This window comes from Pagrus major, chromosome 23 (assembly GCF_040436345.1).
Source record: "Pagrus major chromosome 23, Pma_NU_1.0".
Lineage (NCBI taxonomy): Eukaryota > Metazoa > Chordata > Actinopteri > Spariformes > Sparidae > Pagrus > Pagrus major.
This window is the reverse complement of record NC_133237.1, coordinates 2,614,614-2,635,727: the sequence shown is the minus strand read 5'-3', so window position 1 is coordinate 2,635,727 and position 21,114 is coordinate 2,614,614. Positions and strand designations below refer to the sequence as shown.

Below are 21,114 nucleotides of genomic sequence, written 5' to 3'. Positions count from 1 at the left end.
TCCACACTTCCCTTCATTCTTACCCCTGTTCTCTCCTTTCTCCACCTTTCCATTAGCATCCATCCATCCCCTCTCTCCTCCGACACAGCCAGGCGTTACCACGGTGACAAATGGATCCTTGCATGCCGCATGCCCTTTGTGTGTGTGTGTGTGTGTGTGTGTGTGTGTGTGTGTGTGTGTGTGTGTGTGTGTGTGTGTGTTTCTAGCTAAGTATTGTGGGTACCTGTGTTGTACTCATTTGTTTGTGTATCTATATCTATCTAGGCATGAGTATGCATGAAAGCATGTATGGTCTGTGTGTGTGTGTGTGTGTGTGTGTGTGTGTGTGTGTGTGTGTGTGTGTGTGTGTGTGTGTGTGTGTGTGTGTGTGTGTGTGTGTGTGAGGGCTGTAGCTCTGTGACAGTGACTGATAGCCAGTCGTGGTAAACGATGCAGAACTTTCTTTAATAGGAGATACAAGAGGTGGTTAAAAATCCTGCCTAATGGAGAAATATGAGGGGGGGAGCTTGAGGAATAGAGAGAGAGAGAGAGAGAGAGAGAGAGAGAGAGAGATGCAGCTAAGGAAAGGAGGGAGGAGGAGAAGAGATGGAGGACATGTGTTCTTGAATCAAATTTGTGTTTGATGCCAGAGAATCTCCAAAGTGGATCTGTTATATCATGTAGCATGCAGCAGGGCGAAGATTCTGCACTGAACACTAGATGGCAGCATAATGTATAAAACCTGTACTGTTTGGAGTTGTTTTTATATTTTATATTCAATATGTTTTTTTTATCCATGATTAAACAAGATTAAGTCCACAGCCATAGCAGCTCTGTACGGCTGCAAAGAGCACTGATGTTTACCGTTTTACTGTCCAGCTTTTCCACCAGCAGACAGCTAAACAGTCTGATTTGCTGCAAATGACACAACCTTGATAATTAGCTGAAAGACACTGTCATTGTTGGTCAATCTGAGGGTAATTGCAGAGTCTGGTGATAATTCTCTGTGAGTTTGTCACTACTAGCAATGCCTCCACATACAACTACTCAGGCTGGGGAGTATCAGCACACAGGTACAAGGTAAATGTATTGTCATTTTCTAAATCACAAGGGTTTAAAAAACGAAAAATGTTTGAGTCCTTTGAATCCTTCTAAATCTATTTTATAACATGGAGTATTGATGATGAGTTCAGCAGTCTCACAGTCTGGGGACAGAAGCTGCTCTGTAGTGTGGTGGTATCTGTTGTCAGATGGCAGCAGGGTGGACAGACTGTGGCTGGGTGGGTGTTGTCTTTCAGTAAGTTTTGGTCGCTGTGCAGACATCTCACTGATGTCACTGATGCTCTGTAGATGGCACCGGTGATTACACAATTAGAATTCAAAAGAAGGCAACTATATTCCAGTAAAGTTACAGGAAAAAAAATGTGACCGCATGACAACACTTCATCACTCTGCTCTGAGTGAAACCAAACACACTCGTTATTAAGATGAAATAATAGTCATTTTAGTGATATTTCTTTTCTCTAGAGGTAGTCCAAAAATAACGGAAAGTAATAAAGTAACATTACTTGAATACTGTGATAATTGGATTACATTACTGACTACTTTTTAAAACAGGTAATTAGTAACTGTATCAGAATATATTTTGTAACCCTCCCAACCCTGCAAGTACTCATGTGATCTGCTGTTAACATAAAAGTGTTGATTATAGCTGCTTTAAAGCAACATTATGTAACTATTTCACCTTATAATATCAGCTTCAGAGTCATGTTGATGGTGCAGTGTGTTGTAACAGGGTGAATGGTGTCTCTGTCTCTTGTTTCTGCTCTATGTAACTTCCAGTGTTGGGGAAGCTACTTTGCAAGCGTAGCTTTTAAAACTACATGTAGTTCAGCCTGGCAGTAGTTTGAACAAACTACATTTCTACCCCTGGAGAAACGTAGTTTGTAAAACTAGGTATATGCAAATGTTCATTTTCACATTCACATTTTTAGACTTTAATAAATGGCAGCCATGATCTTTACTGGCATTCTGTGGGCATCTTCCCATTTTACACTCAAAAAATAGTCACATTTTATGCAAAGATTTGTTTCATGCTGTTAAGTCAATGTGAATAAATTAGATTAAAGTAATGCCGACTCATACATTGACCTTGTGCATTTATGTATTTATGTTGTTATTTAATTCATATACATTGATTCAACATGAGAAAAACTGAGAAAATCTGTCAGTAATTCATGCAGGTTCCACACTTAAAATGGCCTTGAGGAGGTACACTTGTGAGGCTAGTAAAGAAAGCTAATGGTAACTGGTGTGTCCTGTCCACACTGTATTTTTTTTGTGTGCTTGTGTGTGTGTATACAATTTTTGGATCAGTTGTGTCTGTGGTGGCAGGGATGCATTTCCCCAAATTCACCACAAGATGGTGATGCTTGACCAAAACTCACGATACAAGCTTTTCCTTTCTTTCTTTCTTTCTTTCTTTCTTTCTTTCTTTCTTTCTTTCTTTCTTTCTTTCTTTCTTTCTTTTTCATTCCTTCCTTCACATCCTCAAGCCTTTCAAGCTGTCTCTTTCTGTCTCCATGTGTCAGTATTATCAGAGGAAGTTGGGTTGTTATGAATAGAGATTTGAATGGTGTGGTGTGTAGTTTGCAGCAGAGATGGGGGTCTCGTACTGTGAGCGATACAGTGTTTCCCTCAGGTGATGCACTTGAGGTTAGAAACACTTTTACTGCGAAACTGACTCATTAAATAACAATAGGTCTATTTATTCCAGATATCTTAAATAAACTGCTCTTATTAATACATTTGCTCCAGCAGTTGTCAGTATGCGTGATACACTATCTGTGATTGCGTGTTCCTTTGTGGGGATATCTTGTGCACATCTGTGCAACCTTTACCAACCTTATTTTAATACAGGAAATCAAAGACAAAGAGCAAAGAGCAGCCTGTTCTCTCTCATGAAAAAGAGTTTCATGGCCACACCACAGTGATAAAGAGATGAGGACGTGTGGATTAGGATCACAGCAGTGCTATTGTTCCTGATTTGCATGAAGCACTGCTGACAGAAACTGACACATTTTCTATCAGCGTGTTCATCAGCTTCACCTGCAGCTATGGCACATCACTGAGGTTAAAGATACTGCCGTCAATTTTTATGATTGTAGTTATATTCAGTATTATTGATGTCATATACTCTACTTACTGAATATCCCGACAAACATAACATGAACAATTGATGATCTTTGACCCCATCCCAGTGGATGCTGTTTGCAATTTGACCTGATGTTTACAGCCAGCTGATGTTGTTTGTTCCTGGGGTTCATTCAGTCTTCAGTAAGCTCCTTGTGGTTGAATGAGATGTCATGATGATGTCATACACCTTCCTCTTGGGGGCGATCCTGTCTTTATGATCTACCAGCAGAGATCTTATGGTTGCATCATTTGAGGTCAGTGTTGACTCCTTATAACATGAAGACTCTGGCCTTTTAAAGGTGCAATATATAAGAATTTTAGTTGAAAAAATTTTAAAAACTGACTTAAATGATCAATGGAATGTGAACAAATAACACTTTAGCTACTAAATGTCGTAGCTAAAGTGTGGCTGTATTCACCAGCGTCTCTGACCGTGTCTGTCTGCTGTTTGGTGTAGTGAGTTTTTAGAGACTGGAAAAAGCTGCCTGCTGCTGCCAAAAACAAGCAATGAGAGCCATGAGGGTGAACCAAAACAATAAAGTCACATCAGGACAGCTGAACAACGAGCTGAAACTCACTATGAAGCCAGGGAGCTGCAGGTCCTGGTGATAATTCTCTGTCTCACTACGAGCAGCACATTGTTTTCACATGGTCATTGCATTTTGTTATCATAAAAATAAAATCAAATTTCCACTCAGAAGTACTTGTGATAGCAACAGTATAGTAGCTATCACACATTTGTTTACATTCTGTGGTGACTTGTAGGGAGTGAGCCTTTAGAGCACTGGCTGGTAATCACATGACCTGCAGCACCAAGAGTCTGCAGGCTTATGATGTCAATGATTTCTTGAATCAGTTCCTCCTTTGCAGCCTCCCACTAATGTTAGAGTGCACAGTAAAGTTGTGGTCCCCAAGGTTTTGAACCCTTCTGTGTTTGAAGCAGATGTGTCAACCCTACACTTATAGTCTCTGAATGAAAATAAGTCATAAATGCAAATGTCAGAAGTCTTTGACACAAGAGACTCAACTTTGAGTTATACTGTTGGTAAAAACAGTGCATAAAATTCAACACCCAAAAGACATGAAGCCACAGACTGTGTGTGTGTAGTTTTTGTGAACATGCTAATGACTATAACTTGGTTACTCATTAACTCGTGTCCTACTTTGTGCAGCAGTCACAGCAGATATGAATACATACAGTGCAGAGGGCAGTTTATTCAGCAGCACAGTCATTCATTTACAGCTGGAAAATCCCAGCGAAGGATGATCAATGTGAAACCAAAAAATGTGCTGTCGAGTTTTACGATATGCTGTTTCTGATACTCCACGATGATAATAATAATAATAATAATAATAAACTTTATTTCTATAGCACCTATCAATACCATACATGGTACATGGTTTTGTGGGACATGTGAGTGCCTGAATGTGACGTGGTTTTAAAATCCCAATGGAATGTTGATAGCATTGACAGTTAAATCTTAGGGTTAACACTTGTGTTTGAGGTTAATATTAAAATTAGGCATGCAGGTAAGGTAATAGATAGAGGTAAAACTGACCTGGGACTATGTTTACATCAAGCCATCTAAATTTTAAAAAGCTGCATTCATGTTAAAGCAATTTGTGTCCACATCATTGTTTCCAGGTCATTCTTAAAGAGACCTGTGTCCACTGTGAAACACCTCAACATTCTCTAGTTCTCCCTCTTTTCAAACAACAAAACTGTAACAAATCACTGGTTCATGGTCACAGTGTCATCTGATGCTGGGCTATATGGTGGGCTATAGCATGTTTAATATGTGTGATCACAGAGAAGGTTAGAGACCTGCTCGTGACTATCTCTGTTCAGTTCCAGCCTCTCATCAGCTTGACTGTGTTGTAATGCAGATGTGTTCTCATTTACAGATGTTTCTGTTTCTGCTGACAGAAAACTGAAACTGTATGAAATAGTTATCAAATGGCAGCCCATAAACACTCACATGTCAACCAGCAGTCATTCCCAAACTGCTGCGCTGCTGATAAAACCCTTTTATAATCACAACATCATAACTTTATCGCACAAGACCAGTAAAAATCCGACCTGAACCAACAGGTTCAGGTCGGATTGAAGAACTCAAAGCCATTGTAACAAAGTTGTGAAAATGCATAGAATCCTTGTGCAGGACGAGGTGGTTTGTCAAAGCCTTCACAAACTGACACAAAACAGGAATACAGATATGATTTGTATGAGCACTATGTATTTATGACTACCACCCCTGTAATTAAGGTTCAGTTAGGTTTAGGCACCAAGACCCCTTTTTTAGTTTTGAAAACTACTTTGTTAAGTTTAGATAGTATCCTGGTCATGTTTAAGAGAAACCAGTATTACGTGTAGTCTCCTGGGTCGAAGCCTCACACTTTGTTGATCCATCCACCCTAACCTCCTTGTAATGAAGTCGTGTGGCTCTGTAACAATGTAACAATGAAAGGGAACAGTCAGTGGTATGAGCACCATCACCTCCTGTGTTGAACATCTTAATCTGGCTAGTTTGTGCATTTGTTTTAAAAAACCAGTGAAAGAAAGAGGCAAATATCATTACTGAATACTATTTTTCCTTTGTTAACACAGTTACACAGGTAACAGGGTACAAATCTATTTGTGGCTATGTAAGCAGCGTCTTTCCTCAGGCTCCTCAATTCATCCTCAAAACTCTGCCATGAAAAATAGTTTTCATTTCATGACTTATCCAACGTGGATAAGTTGGAATCACACAGGCATTTATCATAACTATAATAACTAAACAGAAATAGCCATGTAGAGGGATCTGAAATAAATTATATGAATGAAGCTGTTTCATAACCAATCAAAAGTTTCTTGTTTTCTAACAGTCTATAAAGATGCTCTGGCAAAACAACCCAGGGTCATCTGGCAAAGTCAATCACATTGGTGCAAGCACACATTCCTAGTGGACTACTTTGTACACGAATGCTGCTTTACGATTCAACTTTATTGTCATTGCACACACTTAGTACCAGTCCAACAAAATGCAGTTTAGCATCTAAACAGATAGTGTAGCAAAACTGCTTTAAGATATATATAAAGAGAAATAACTTCTAAGGAGAAGCCAGGCCACACATAGTACATGCGCTGCCTTCAAGGAATTAATAAGGTGCACAACTTCTGTTGTTTAGGTTGGGATTGTCTGTAAGCAATACAATCATTGTGCAGTGTTTAGGCGTTTGACAAGCCTTTAAATGCATTCATCTGTTGCTCCAACTGCACTTCCTGGACCAGATTATCTAGCCAGTATCTGAAGCAACGTGCCTCCACCAACACAGCCCCTGCATGCTTTAACGCAGGACTGTTTTCAGTCTGAGTGTCTGCTAACAATGCCAGCACCTTGGCAAATGACACCTCTACAAACCACCCTGAACACATTCACAACCAGATGCCAGCCACTTTAAGAGGTCATTCACCAACAGTTCAATAGTAACAGGTAACTTTGGCTGAGTCAGCATGAAAACAAAACTTCCTGCAGCAAATTGAGCCTTTGCATATGGTGCACAGTGTGACGTCTGTTGTGTCGGATCAAAGCACAGTAATAAATCAAACTTAAGGTGCAAACATGTCAAGAGTAGAGAGACTGATAAAATAATCTGCTCTGTTATGCTTGCTCTGATGTCATTAACGTAATAAGTAAGATAACCTAGTTAATGTATTGACATGACTGCTGAAATCATCAAAATGCTTCATTTACTGATAATCTTAAAAAAAAAGTTATTAGAGTGCATGTTAGCACTCATGTTAGCTTGTTAGCAATGACTATTAATATATTAATATATATACATATATATATATGTATATATATATATACACACACATATATATATTAATAGCTTCGGATTATAATCTGTCCAAATACCAATTGCAACTTGCAGCCACACAGCTGCGTGTGTGTGTGTGTGTGTGTGTGTGTGTGTGTGTGTGTGTGTGTGTGTGTGTTTGTTGTCAGTGGGAGGGGTCAAACACAGCACCTGTAACTCAGCACCTAGTGGAAGACAGACAGAGGAGTGGATGTGGAGAGGACAAAAGGAGGAAATGTGGAGTTGTGAGGATGTACCACAATGAACGACAAACCATACAGTTTCATATTTTTGCACCTGTAAAAGTACCAGATGTAACTTCACTTCACGTCTGGTTTCAGTCTTGTTTTGGATGAAGACAATGGATTATGGACTCTTCTCTGTGAAGACACAGGGAATAAAAACTGTCAGGTGAGACTTTCAGTCTCTGAATTTGAACCTCTGACTTTGACTTTTCCGTTCTCCAGTCACTTTGCTCCGACAGCATATTATTAACCAGCCCCAGGTAAGCAGAGACCTCTCCATGTGCTACTTTAGCATGTAAACACATTTCCCGTCTCTGACAGAGGTATAACAGAGGTCAACGAGACGACAAGAAAGTTGAATGCACTTTTATTGCTCAAGTTGGCTTGAAACTGATCCTGAAACCCACTGAAGTCAACCACAGCTGGAAAGAGACAACATCTGTTTCAAACAGGTGAGTTTATAGCATTTTAAAGATCATTTACTATACTTGAGTACTGCTCTTAAATATAATATTTACATGTCAACGCTTGTACTTGAGCATTGTCATTTTACACACACGCACTCACAAGGCTGAGATTAATGCATTGTGTGTGCGTGTGTGTGTGTGTGTGTGTTCCACCAAATTACCATTTTTCCCCTCAACTTTTTAGTTGATTTCAGTAGGTTAAAAAATAAAGAACTTAATTAACCTAAGATTTTACAAAAAAATAAGATTAGACGTTTTTTAAATCAATCTGAGGCATGAACAGTTACAAAGTCATTTATTATACTTCAGTTTTTTCCTACAATCCTTGATTTAAAATGATAATAATGGTATTTGGGACAGCGAATGGCAGCCGGGCATGTACTCTAGAGAATAAAACAGGTGAGCTCTCTGGTGCCCTGACTGATGAGTTTCTTCTGTGGTCAGCTTTTTGATCCTATGTTGTTGATGCAGTGGCCCGTAATGGTCTGAGTTCTTTTTGTTCTACTGCCTCACTCAGGCCAATATTTACTATCACTTCAGGTTGCGTGCTTGCTTAGTTTCTGATTAGCAGCCACATCCATTGTCTCCCAGATCACAGCTGAAAGAATCACCATTGTCTCTGGCCTCCCTGAGGGCATGGATGATTAAACAGGAACGGATGAAACACAGAATATAACAAGTTACTAATTACAATTATTATAAACTAGTTATGTTTATTTGATGGGATTTTTATGAATTACTATGAAATTGTTTCCTTAACTTTTGATAATTTCCCACATTGCCTTGTAACACAAACCAGCCAATTGCAACTCAGTAAAAACTGGCTTTTGGGCCACTTACAACAGGAGTCCTGGGTTGATGGTTAATCAGTCCTTCAGTCATTTTCATACTAGGCAAAATATCGATCACATTACATTACATTTGCTGGATATATTTCAGTCCAGTATCATCATTCTGTCTGAAAAATTCATTGGGATTTTCTTCTTCTTCTTCTATTGATAGTCATGACCTTTAATATGATCATAATCACACATTTAAGACAGGGAAAGCAGCTAAATCAGTATCACTATTAGAAGTTTCACTTGAAACGGTAAAGTGTATTTGCTTCCATTTTTGTAGAGCCTGACTGATATACCGGTTGGCCAATATTATCAGCTGATATTGGTCGATCACAGATATAACAGCATCGACATATACTGTATGTTGTCTGATATGTGCTGATATTCATGAATTAAAATCAGTAAACAGCTTACTAACAGTCAGTTAGCAAGAACTTTTTTCTCTCTTGAATAAAAAGGTTTTATTGAGTGAAATGACGTACAATAAACAGCCACATACAGGGAATAGAAAGAAGCTGTTAAGACTGACTGGGTGCAAGCTGTTAACTTACCGGCTACAGTAGACCATCAGCTTACGCAGGTAGTATTCACTACGTCACCAAGTTATAGAGCCAAATATTTCTTACAGATAAATTTAAGTGTGCCACTTTCTGCTGGGACTACGCCTGTACTCACATAGCAACAGTGATTGTGTATCTGAGCGCTGATAAAAACAAGTTTCTGCTTTATACTGTCCAACACTTTCTTACTGCAGCGCCCTCCACAGTGCATTAGCAGGACTTCACAGGTTTAGTCTTATAAGATTGGGGCATTAACTTTTCTCTAAAGGCAAATGTTTCATTTTATCAGTGTTGAAATTGCATATGCAAATTATTTTATGGCAGGCTTTCCAAGTGGCAAATCCTAAAGGTTATAATCTTGTCGCAGTACCACAGAGCAAGTGGCAGGAGAAAGGACAGTGTTTCATCACTGAATAAAAAGCATGTATTCAAGCAGCTGGCTGTGATTGTAATATGTTTGGTTTTCATGGATGGCAGGGATTTGCTGGAGGGTGGGTTAGGGTTAATAGCTCTGATCCTCACCATGCATGTCCGTTCTCATGTTTACTGCTGTTGCACATCACACTGAATGTCAAACATGAGTGGACACAGTTGGCCTATGTTATAATAATTCAGTAGGTGCAACACGTTTGGTCCAGTATTCTCCTGCCTGCCAGCCTAACAACCTTTGAACACTCCCTCCCATGTTTGATCTCTCTCTCTCTCTCTCTCTCTCTCGTACACACACACACACACACACACACAGTAAACATGGTGGTTGGTGACAAAGTGACTACACCCAGACCAACAAGTCTCCAGCTACTTCAGTTGATTAGGAGAATGCTGCTACGCTGTTTTGCTGTGAAGCTCTAGAAAGGTTTTGTGGACCACGAACCTTCACCTAACTCTCCATCAGCATGGAGGGAGGAGATAATGACTTCATTTTTTGGGTGAACTGTTCCTTTAAAGTACAACTGCCTCAGTTTTCACACTTTCCGAATGCTACAATGAAACGATTATAATTATAATCCACTGAATTTCACTCAAAATGTTTACATTTATGCAATATTAGTATGATAAAAGCTCCAGGTCATTAAATCCGCTGTGTTTCCTGATTTAACCATCTGGCTCTTTTAGCTCTTTTCAGAGAACATCCTGTAATGCCAAGCTAGTGTTTTATTTTTTATTTAACTTTAACTTTAACTTTCAGAATATCTCAGACAGTAAACAGACCAATAAGTGACATTTAAAGTAGATCTGAGTTAGCAACATATTGACATGAGTCTACAGCATGCTAGCAGCTCTTTGAGGCTGTATTTTGAACTTAGAATATGCTCACAGGGACGATGTCAACATGCTGATTTTCAACAGGTATCATTATTACCAAGTTCTACACCATAGTTTAGCATGTTAGCATGCTAACATTAAATGAGCAAATAGCACAAAACACAAAGTAAAGCTGAGGCTCATGGGAATTGTAGCTATTAGCTGTGTAGGTTTTTTGCCAAAGCAATAAACAAAGTATCAGACAAAGTGAAAGTTGACCAGAAGGTGGTGCCTGAGAATTCAGAAGGTCACCAACATCAGTAGGTTTGATCCTCTGAGGACCATCACTGTCTGTACAATATTTCAGTCCCACAGAGATGTCAGCCTGCTGCACAGAAAATGGTGCAGTCAGGTCCGACTGTCTACTTTGGCCATGCTGAAGACTAATGTAATGTTAAATGATAAAATGTTGTTGAAGTTGACTACTCATGAGAGATTCACAGTCACAACATGAAAAAACGACATGGGAGTATTCTGCCATCCTGACACTTTATAGCCTCATGACTCTGCGGGTGCACAAAGCCCACATTACACCATAAAAGGTACATTGAATCTTAAAAATGTGTATATTCAAAATGCTCTTCAGTGTGCCATTTGGAATGTGTTCTGCACCACAGGCAGCGAAATGGCTGCTCCCCCACACTCCCTCCCACCGAGAGGCAGTCAAACACAGCATCTAGGAAGTCGATACTCGCCGTCACATCAAAGTTGTATAGAATCTACATGAAAAGGGACAAAGGGAGCCAAACAATAATCAGTTATCTGAGCGTATCACATCTTCATGAAATAGCTAAAGAGGGAGGGTGAGAGTGAAAGAGAGAGAAGAAAAGAAACAATAAAAACAATGTGGTTTAGTTTCTGTTTGCTCAGCTGCCATAAAAACTTGCCCTGGGGCCACAAGGCAATCAGGAGCTGACCTGCCGTCAGTTTGCATGCCAGCTGGGATAGTTACCTTTTAAATCCCAAACAGTTAACCAAAGTGCAACATGATCTAACAGAGGTCATATCTCACTGCTGGTGGATCATTTCCGCCATTTTGACTCTTAATTTTCTTGTTGTTGGTTGCTTATGATGTCAGAAGCCTAGTAGTAAACATGTCAGGGACCTAAATACACATGGTGTGGTGTCCTATAAAGTATACAGTATCACATCCCAATGCATCATTTTGGATAGTTTTTGTCTATGTTTTTTTTTTGTGTAGTTCTGACAAAAGTTACACACAACAAACAGTCTAAAGCCACGCTAGCAGTTGTACAGGTATGAGGCTGCATTTAGACCAGGTGGTGCCTTGAGCTAAATGCTAACATCAGTATGCTAACATACTCACAGTTACAATGTCAACATGTCCAATGCTGATAGCAGGTATAATGTTTCCCATGTTAACCATCTTAGTTAATGGTGTTAGCATGCTAACATTTGCACAAAACACAAAGTGGAGGTCATTATCCATCTCATGGGTGTTGAGATACTTCAAATAAATAAATGCTTTGACCTGCTGGTGGTGCCACAGGAAGTGTCAAAGTCGTTGTAATAATTCAGTCTTGACTAAAGTGGTGGACAGAGCAACAAACAGACCGATATGAAAGTCCAGCGTCCAGCACAACCAAAGCTCAAAAATGTGCTTGTTATAGCTCATTTGTTTAAAACCAAACTATAAAAATGACAAGTTATGAATTTATGAAATTAATATTCTATAACTATTTGTTACCAGGCAAAATCATAATATCTCAGCATGGTTCCCATGCTAACACCCTGCACTGCCTTGCATTGTCAATTCATGTGAACATGCTCACTTTCTCATCTTATTGGAGTAGCCATTGCTCTAAGACGCTGTAGAGTTAGAGCAATGGCAAACATTTTATCTAAGTACCCCATTTTTTAAAATATGTTGACTATTGGGTTGTCAGTGTATTTTTGGAGGCAGAAGAGATTCACTGAATTTTAGACAAAACTTTTCTTCAAACTTTGTGTCAACAGTTTGCATTTGTCCCGTTCCTGATTCCATGTACAAATCCAACTCCTTAATGTCAAGGTTTTCCCAGTTTTGTGTGGAAGAACTTGCCCATAGCCCTGACCTTAACCCCATCCTCAACCCCATCCAACACGATTGGGATGAACTGAAACACTGTCAGTCAGCCAGACATCAGTGTTTGACCTCACTGATGCTCTTGTGTCTGAATGGGAGCAAATCCCTGCAACCAGGTTCAACTGGTGGAAAGACTGGAACTAGCAGAGCAGATGTTCTAGCAGCACATTAATAAACATGATGTCGCCATTATATGATACGCTATCACATATAGCTGCAGTGTCAGGTGTCCTGATATATGTGGCCGTACAGTGGAATCTGCTGTTGCTGTGCATTCATTGTTATCCCTCAGGATGACAGTATTAGATGATAACATGTCTGTTTCTATCACCTCTCAGAAGCTGAATTAACAGTCATAAAAGGTCAGCTCTGTAAAATATGAGCTCACTAACACTCATATATATCCATCTGACCTTCTGTATGTTCTCTCTGTCCCTCAACACACACAAATGCACTCTGATGACTGACACACACACACACACACACAGTAACCTGACCATGTGTGCATCCACAGCATATGGAGACTATTGAATTACACTGAAAAATTAACAATGTCATGGGTGAATGGATAGGTGCTAAGACACACACACACACACAGGTGCACCTACTGTACATACAGACAGTGTTGGTGTGCAGATGATTCTTTTTTTTTAATCCCAACAGTTTAACAATCTTCCAATTTTTCTCAAACCATCTCCTCAGCTCTTCATCCATCCCACCAATCATCCATCATGGCAGAGCCGTCTCAAGGCTGGTGGAAGCTGACTTTCTTGAGGAGAAAGAAATCCCAACCCAAGGTTCTGTATGAAATCCCTGCAGAGTTTGTTTCCAACGCCACCACTAGCCAGCACGGGTCCGGCGCAGCAACTGGAGCTGCCGCCCACCCAGAGGACATGGTGCACAACTCTCAGCTGGACGCCCGGCTGGAGAGGATCGTAGATAAAACAACAGCCAGTAAGGGGCGCCACGTAAAGGTGTCTCACTCTGGGAGGTTTAAGGAGAAGAAGAAAGTGCGAGCAACTCTGGCGGAGAACCCTGAGATGTTTCCAGGAGGTGACCCCACAAGGGATGAGAACCAGAGGGCTGGAAAGTGACAGGACACACAAATATTAAAAATGAATTGAAATGAATACACCTAAATATGTACAGTAGATACACAAACAGATAAAGATTCAATCACAGATCCATATATCGGGAGAGTATAAAATTTGGTGTTTGGGTTGGGTCTGCCTTCATTGTTAGCTGTTGGAGCCCTAATATCCAAATATGTGAAAGCCCAGAGCCTTAATATCTTCTTTGCAGGATGTTGTTCATAATTACCACTGAGACACTCATCAGACCTTTGGAAAAAATGACTAGTTTATATTTTATAGAGTAGTTTGAGGTTTTTCCCATTCAGTTCAATTACAAGAAGCATCCAGTGGCCACTAGAGGAACTGCATCTTGGAGATCTAGTTTCAGCTGTGGTGTTTGCTGCTTCATCAGCCTTCTGTAAATATGACAACACGGGTTGTCCCATCCTCTTCAACGAGATCTTCAACAACTACTCCAAACTATTGTCCAGATGCACTGGGATCAAACCAGTGACCTTTCCGTTACTGAGTGGATGATCTAAATAGTATACCAACCAGTGTGGAGGAAAGCCACTCTGACTGGACCTTTGGGTCTCATGTGACACTGTGGCAGTGATGTACACTCAAACTGAGGGTCAGGATCCAAAAAAGTTTTATTATTTTGAAAAAGTCACACTGAAGACAACAACATGATACTGCGAAAATGTGTGAAGATAATCACAACGGTTGCAGGTAACCTCTCTTGACTCTAGATTTGAAATTGAAAGAAAGATTCAGGTATATATTTTGTTACCTTACACCAATCAGATTGGTCGATTCATATGTGTGGTAAATGTGCGATAATGTGTTTCTTGTCAATGTATTTTGTCTCTGTGATGAATTCCATGTGAAGGAAAGTCATTTTTCTGTGTGTCATTAAATCATTTTTGAATGAGCACATTACCAGCTAGAAACACTCCCTCAAATGACTAAATTTGAGCACCTGGTCCTAGATTTATTTCTTAAAAGGTCAGATCATCACACTGGAAGATATTCTTTCACTAACCCCTCGTGATATATTGTCCTTTTGCTGAGATTTTGAGATATCTACCACTGAAATTCTCCTCATACTCCAATGCAGTGGAAAGTTAAGAGACAGGAAATGGTACAAACATGATATTTGGATAAACTGTGTGAAGTCAAGCTAGCTAGCCATTAACAAGTTTGTTATGCAGGAGAGCTTTTTGTCATATTCATTAAAACTCTTTCTTTGGTAAGTAGACAGATTTGGTAAGTGGTATGTTCATTCTCCTGCACACAATGTCAGCAGGGAGAGAACGACCCTGGTCCCAAAATGAGATATACTGTATATTATGGTTCCCAACACAACATGACTGTTGCAGCCAACATGCGACTGCCATATCAAACACTCGTTGCATGCTCAGTTTGGTTAGGTTTAGGCACTAAAACTACTTGGTTAGGTTTAGGAAAACATTGTGGTTTGGCTTAAAATACCCGTTACTTATCCAACTTTAGTTATGAATGTATGACGTAACATACCTAGCTTACGTTAAAAGGTCACCATTAACAGCACTTTCTCACAGACCCCAAACAGTGGTCTCCTGAGTGAAAGTCCTGTGCTTGTTCGACCCATCCATCCCTCCCTCCCTCCCTCCCTCCCTGACCTCCTCCCTATGCAGACTTGTTGCTCTTTATACTACGTCTCCTTACTTCGTCCTTTGTTGCCTTAATAACTAGAGGCCACTAGAGGAGACAGGCTAGTGACTCACTAGTGCTAGTGTATTCTGGGTACCTACTGTGTCAGCAGTTAGCTGGCTAGCAGTAGTTTGCCTACAAGTAGTCACTATGTTACCACGCTTCTGGGACCCATTGTTTTGTGAAGGCACCCAGATAAATATCTCTTTATGACTGGACCTGAACAAAGAGACGCTGACTGCATCTAAGACATTAGCTGATCTGAAAGCAAGGCTGGATTATTAAGTAACTGATCCGAAACTCTGACTTCAAGCTCCCCAGTGAAAGCTCCAGGCTTAGTGCGTGTCAGCTATTTTGTGGTAATTCAGCCGAAAATGTATTTAGCTGTAACACTACAGCTCAACATCGACTGGAGGGTCCTTTATTATCTGATCTTGATGTCTTGAAGAGGGTCCCTGTGTCAAAATATAGTTTTAAGACCTTCATTATTTGTTTTGTTTTTTGTTTTTTTGCATGTTTCTAAATTAACTAGGCTTTAGTCAAACTGCCACACAGCAATCCTGGAGCAAGGTAGTATTGTTGCATAGAAAAACTGTACATACTGTACGATGAGCAAGAGGAAAGAGGGGTTAATAGGTGCCTAGCAGCTCATTTTTACACCAAGATCACATAGCATTTTTATCCAACCATGTCTCATGCAGTTATAGGTCTTAAAAAAATGTTTTTTAAAACATTTTCAACAACATTTTTTATCTTTTACATCTAAAAAACTTTGTCTGGGTTGAATATTGATATTTCACTTTGCCATACCTTTCAAAATAAGTAGAGTGACACCCTGTCACTCTGACATATACGCTGGAATGGTTTACCTTTCGTTAATCAGGTCAGTGAGTTTTAACAATGCCTACTTCTATGGAGCCTAGTTTGGCTCAAATTAACATATCAGCAGGAATGTAGTAATATGTACGTATATCTACACACCCTCTATACTGCATGGATTTGCAGTAGAAGGCAAACACATGACATGCCTAAAATATAACCATATTTAACAGCCAGCGTGCACATGTTGTTAACAGTTAAACCCAGTAGATGGCAGCATTTTTCTAAGAAACCTCACATTCAACACATTCACACTGTTCCTTCAAACACTGCTCTGCTGTTTTTGTGTTAAAGTGCAGCTCCAAGGCTTGTTTTCTTCATAGATGTCAGTCTCTCTTTCAACACCTGGATCGCACTCATCACCCAATCAATAGATCTGTCACTTTAACACTACTGTGTTTTGAAATTAATGAATAAATGTTGATATCATTCTACAATGCTAAAGAGCTCCCACAGTTGCTTTCATCATTTCAGCTTGACATGTCAATCCTGCTGTACATTTCTATGTTTTAGAATATTTTTTGTATGAATAAATCATGTCTGACTATAATTATTTGTTGCAATCATCTTTTAGACTTAAATCTGTGCAGAGTGTAACAGTTATCAGTGAGAATTAATAGTATTTATTAACTGTTTATAACTATTTTATCTGCACAGAGGTGATGTGGTCAGTTCAAACCACAAGGGGGCGTCTTCACTCCATCTAAAAACCCCATCGAGATCCCAACACCTGCCTTCAAAACATGTGGTACCGTTTGGTGACATGATGCCCTCTGGTGGTTGGATGAATACAGAGCTCAAGTGCCAGATACTAAAATTAATTATATAATAACATTTCATCTTAAACAGTTTACTGAAGGCACAGAACAACATTACTCAGAAATCTGAAAATGAGAGGTTTCACTTTCACTGAAACGTAGCTTTGAAGCAAAGTGAAACCATTGTTATACTTAGTGGACATTAACTATAATCTATCAGTATGTTAGTGTTGAAAACTTCAGTGATAAACTCTCAAGATCAACAAAGAATTGAATCCCATGACAAATTCCATCTTGTTTTAAAAGCAGTAACATTTCAGTCACTCTGCTATCACATCAGAATTCTTAGTCTTTTAAATTGTTGGATTGAATCAGAAACAGTCTAGTAGTCTAAGGAGCTGACTTCAGGTTGCAGGCTCCTCTGGAGGTGTGGGTCTGAATCCCAGTTCTAACCTGCAACCTTTATCTCTGGAGCGGGGCCTCTGCCCAACATTATGTTTGCATACATGGTACCTGGAGATTTGTCACTACCGAAGCCCTGAGGGACAAGAAAATGGAGCACTACAAAAACAAAAGAATTTCTCACTTGCCCCTCAGGGCTTACGTATGTCACACATATATAAAACCATATAAAATAAATTATGCTTATTTGTTTTCACAATCTTGTACTAAGAAATTCCACTAGAGGGCAGTACAGACCAGTGTACAAGTGGCAAATAAAACAAGTTGTTATGCACAAAGTTAGTCTGAATAAGAAAATAAAGAACAATAATGAGTTTTTGCTCCTGGGGCATTTAGAGGTCACAATATGGCGGGGGGGGGGGGGGGGGGGGGGGGGGGCGGGTTGCCTGAATATTTCCTCAGAAAAAAGTGTTTATTTTCAGTGATATTATTATCAAATTTAAACTTGGACCATGTTAGACTATTTGATGTGGACCCATTGTGTTTTCCAGCTAATAGGGGTGCTTCCAGCTCATCTGCAGGATTATTTTTGTATTAAAAAATGTAGGCAAGAAAAAATAAATATTCCATTCAAATAGACAGTTACACTTACAGTGTTTCTGTCTATTTGGAAAAAGAAGCAGCTTATAACCGTTCAAAACAGCCCAAAACCTTTGAATTTACTTTGTGCTAGACTGGGATAGACATTTAGGATAATTTTGCATACATTTCCAGGAATGGTAAGAAGATTTATTATAAAGATACTTGGATTAGGTAACTAGCAAATATTAGCAACTATATTATTAAGGTAACCCTCCCAACCCTGTCTGACATAATGAGAAGAAATATTATTTTATAACATGTAGTCAGGATCGTTTTATATTATGAGTAAAACACAGAGTTATAAAATATAATATAACAAAACATTCAGATATCAATCTGGTAGGACACGTGCTCCACTAACTTGAATGTTCATGACACCTCTGCTGTAAAGCTTTAATAACTTTAAGGTGATAATAAAAATATTTTTAAAAAGTCTGAGTCGTGAAAAACATTGACTGTATAAAATATGGACGGAGCTTCAGGGTCTGAAGAATGAAGCCAATGTAGAAGTGTCTCAAATCTGCATTCTGTCTAACGACCTGCAGGGGGCGACTCCACTGGTTTCAAACAGAAGTCTGATTGTATGTAAGCTTATGAGAAAATGCCACTACTGTCTTGATTTATGAGCTCAGTAAACAGTTTCCTGATGAGTTTATCATCATCAAGACGGCGATGGCCGTGATGCCAAAAGGCTTCAAAATGGTCGTCCTCAAACCAACAGGTGACGTCACGGTTTGAAAAAACTAAAACTAATAATCAAATACAAAAAACAAACCAAAGTGTGTCAATTGTACAGATACACTGATTCATATGAATCCACAGATGAACAGCAGAAGCAGCTGATCTGGTTCATTCTGGTCATTCTGGATTCACAGTTAACTAATAACTTGTCTAATGATTTTTGTTTCAACACATCTGAAGCTTGAAATGCTGCTTTGGCTCAGAATGAGTCACAAATGCTTCAAAGTAAATCATTAACTGTGTGAGAAAACTATTATACAGCAGCTTGAATCTTTATGAGCGTTTAGTTTGATAACTCCCTACAGTCAGCCAGCTGATTTTACCCAGGATAAGAAAAGTGAACAGAATCAGAGGAAGAGTTAGAGAAATATCAGCAAATCCTGAGGAGCCAAAAAATATTTTACAACTAAAAACTTTGATGTTTTCAAATGTGGAGCAGGTTTTAACTGAGGCTTCGTTGTAAAAGAGGAAATAAAGTTCAGATTCACAGAGCGGCTCCTAGTCCTGGAGTGAGTCACAGGTTTAGAACCACACAGCAAACTACAGTTTGTGGTTGGGTGTAACTGAGCTGACAGGCCTCATTCACTGCGCACACACATGCTGTTCAGATCAGAGCTCAGACTAGTTTCAGTTATCAGGAAGTGAAAATCAGACAGTCGTCACTGAGGGGTGAAATGGCGCAGAGAGGAGTTCAGCTGGACCAAGAGACTTTCTCTTGTCCGATCTGTTTGGATCTACTGAAGGATCCGGTGACTACTCCCTGTGGACACAGCTACTGCAAGAACTGTATTACAGACCACTGGGACACAGAGGATGAGAAGAGGATCCACAGCTGCCCTCAGTGCAGGAAGAGCTTCACACCGAGGCCTGAGCTGCTGAAAAACACCATGTTAGCAGTTTTAGTGGAGGAGCTGAAGAAGACTGGACTCCAAGCTGCTCCTGCTGATCACTGCTATGCTGGACCTGAAGATGTGGCCTGTGATGTCTGCAGTGGGAGGAAACTGAAAGCCCTCAAGTCCTGTCTGGTCTGTCTGGTTTCTTTCTGCGAGAAACACCTCCAGCCTCACTTTGAAATCCCTGCCTATGAAAAACACAAGCTGGTGGAGCCCTCCAAGAAGCTCCATGTTAACAGCTGCTCTCGTCATGATGAGGTGATGAAGATGTTCTGCCGTACTGATCAGCAGTGTATCTGTTATCTCTGCTCTGTGGACGAACATAAAGGCCACGACACAGTGTCAGCTGCAGCAGAGAGGACTGAGAGGCAGAGAGAGCTGGAGGGGAGTCGACAAAACATCCAGCAGAGAATCCAGGACAGAGAGGAAGATGTGAAGGTGCTTCAACAGGAGGTGGAGGCCATCAATGGCTCTGCTGATGAAGCAGCGGAGCACAGTGAGAAGATCTTCACCGAGCTGATCCGTCTCATGGAGAAAAGACGCTCTGATGTGAAGCAGCAGGTCAGATCCCAGCAGGAAACTGAAGTGAGTCGAGTCAAAGAGCTTCAGGAGAAGCTGGAGCAGGAGATCACTGAGCTGAAGAGGAAAGACGCTGAGCTGAAGAAGCTCTCACACACAGAGGATCACAACCAGTTTCTACACAACTACCCCTCACTGTCAGCACTCAGTGAGTCTACACACTCGTCCAGCATCAATATCCGTCCTCTGAAGTACTTTGAGGATGTGACAGCAGCTGTGTCAGAGGTCAGAGACAAACTACAGGACATCCTGAGAGAGACATGGACAAACATCTCACTGACAGAGACTCAAGTGGATGTTTTACTGTCACAACCAGAGAACATGACCAGAGCTGCCTTCTTAAAATATTCATGTGACATCACACTGGATCCAAGCACAGCATACAGACATCTGTTATTATCTGAGGGGAACAGAAAAGCAACATACATGAGACAACAACAGTCTTATTCTAGTCACCCAGACAGATTCATTGGGTGGGAGCAGGTCCTGAGTAGAGAGAGTCTGACTGGACGTTGTTACTGGGAGGTGGAGTGGAGAGGGAGAGGAGTCCGTGTAGCAGTTGCATACAAGAATATCAGCAGAGCAGGGGACTCTGACGAATCTGGATTTGGATACAATGACAAATCTTGGATGTTATATTGTGACACAAACAGTTATAACTTTTGGTACCACTATGTCCAAACTCCCGTCTCAGGTCCTCGGTCCTCCAGAGTTGGAGTGTACCTGGATCACCGTGCAGGTATTCTGTCCTTCTACAGCGTCTCTGAAACCATGACTCTCCTCCACAGAGTCCAGACCACATTCACTCAGCCTCTCTATGCTGGACTTCGGTTTTACTTGTTTTCTGACTCTGCTGAGTTTTGTAAACTCAAATAGTCATTTCAGGAACAGTAGGTTAAATTCTGTTTCATTTCTTCAAACTTGTTTTGTTTC

The 21,114-nt window shown here is 40.2% G+C and overlaps 2 protein-coding genes across 3 annotated transcripts; both read left to right on the top strand.

Moving 5' to 3' along the window:
• Positions 1-7,214: 7,214 nt before the first annotated feature.
• On the top strand, positions 7,215-16,716 carry LOC141018891 (proline-rich protein 15-like protein A). 2 transcript variants are annotated; one of them, XM_073493632.1, is made up of 3 exons: positions 7,215-7,428; positions 7,584-7,714; positions 13,222-16,716. In XM_073493632.1, the coding sequence occupies exon 3, from the start codon at positions 13,251-13,253 to the stop codon at positions 13,611-13,613; it is 363 nt and encodes a 120-aa protein (XP_073349733.1). In that variant the 5' UTR covers positions 7,215-7,428; positions 7,584-7,714; positions 13,222-13,250; the 3' UTR covers positions 13,614-16,716. The 2 variants fall into 2 exon arrangements, with proteins under 2 accessions (XP_073349733.1, XP_073349732.1); XM_073493631.1 differs by having other exon boundaries at positions 7,215-7,714.
• Positions 16,717-19,383: 2,667 nt separating this feature from the next.
• On the top strand, positions 19,384-21,072 carry LOC141018888 (tripartite motif-containing protein 16-like). The gene has a single exon (XM_073493626.1). It carries the CDS (start codon positions 19,384-19,386, stop codon positions 21,055-21,057), a length of 1,674 nt encoding a protein of 557 aa, XP_073349727.1. The 3' UTR covers positions 21,058-21,072.
• The last annotated feature ends 42 nt before the right edge of the window (positions 21,073-21,114 follow it).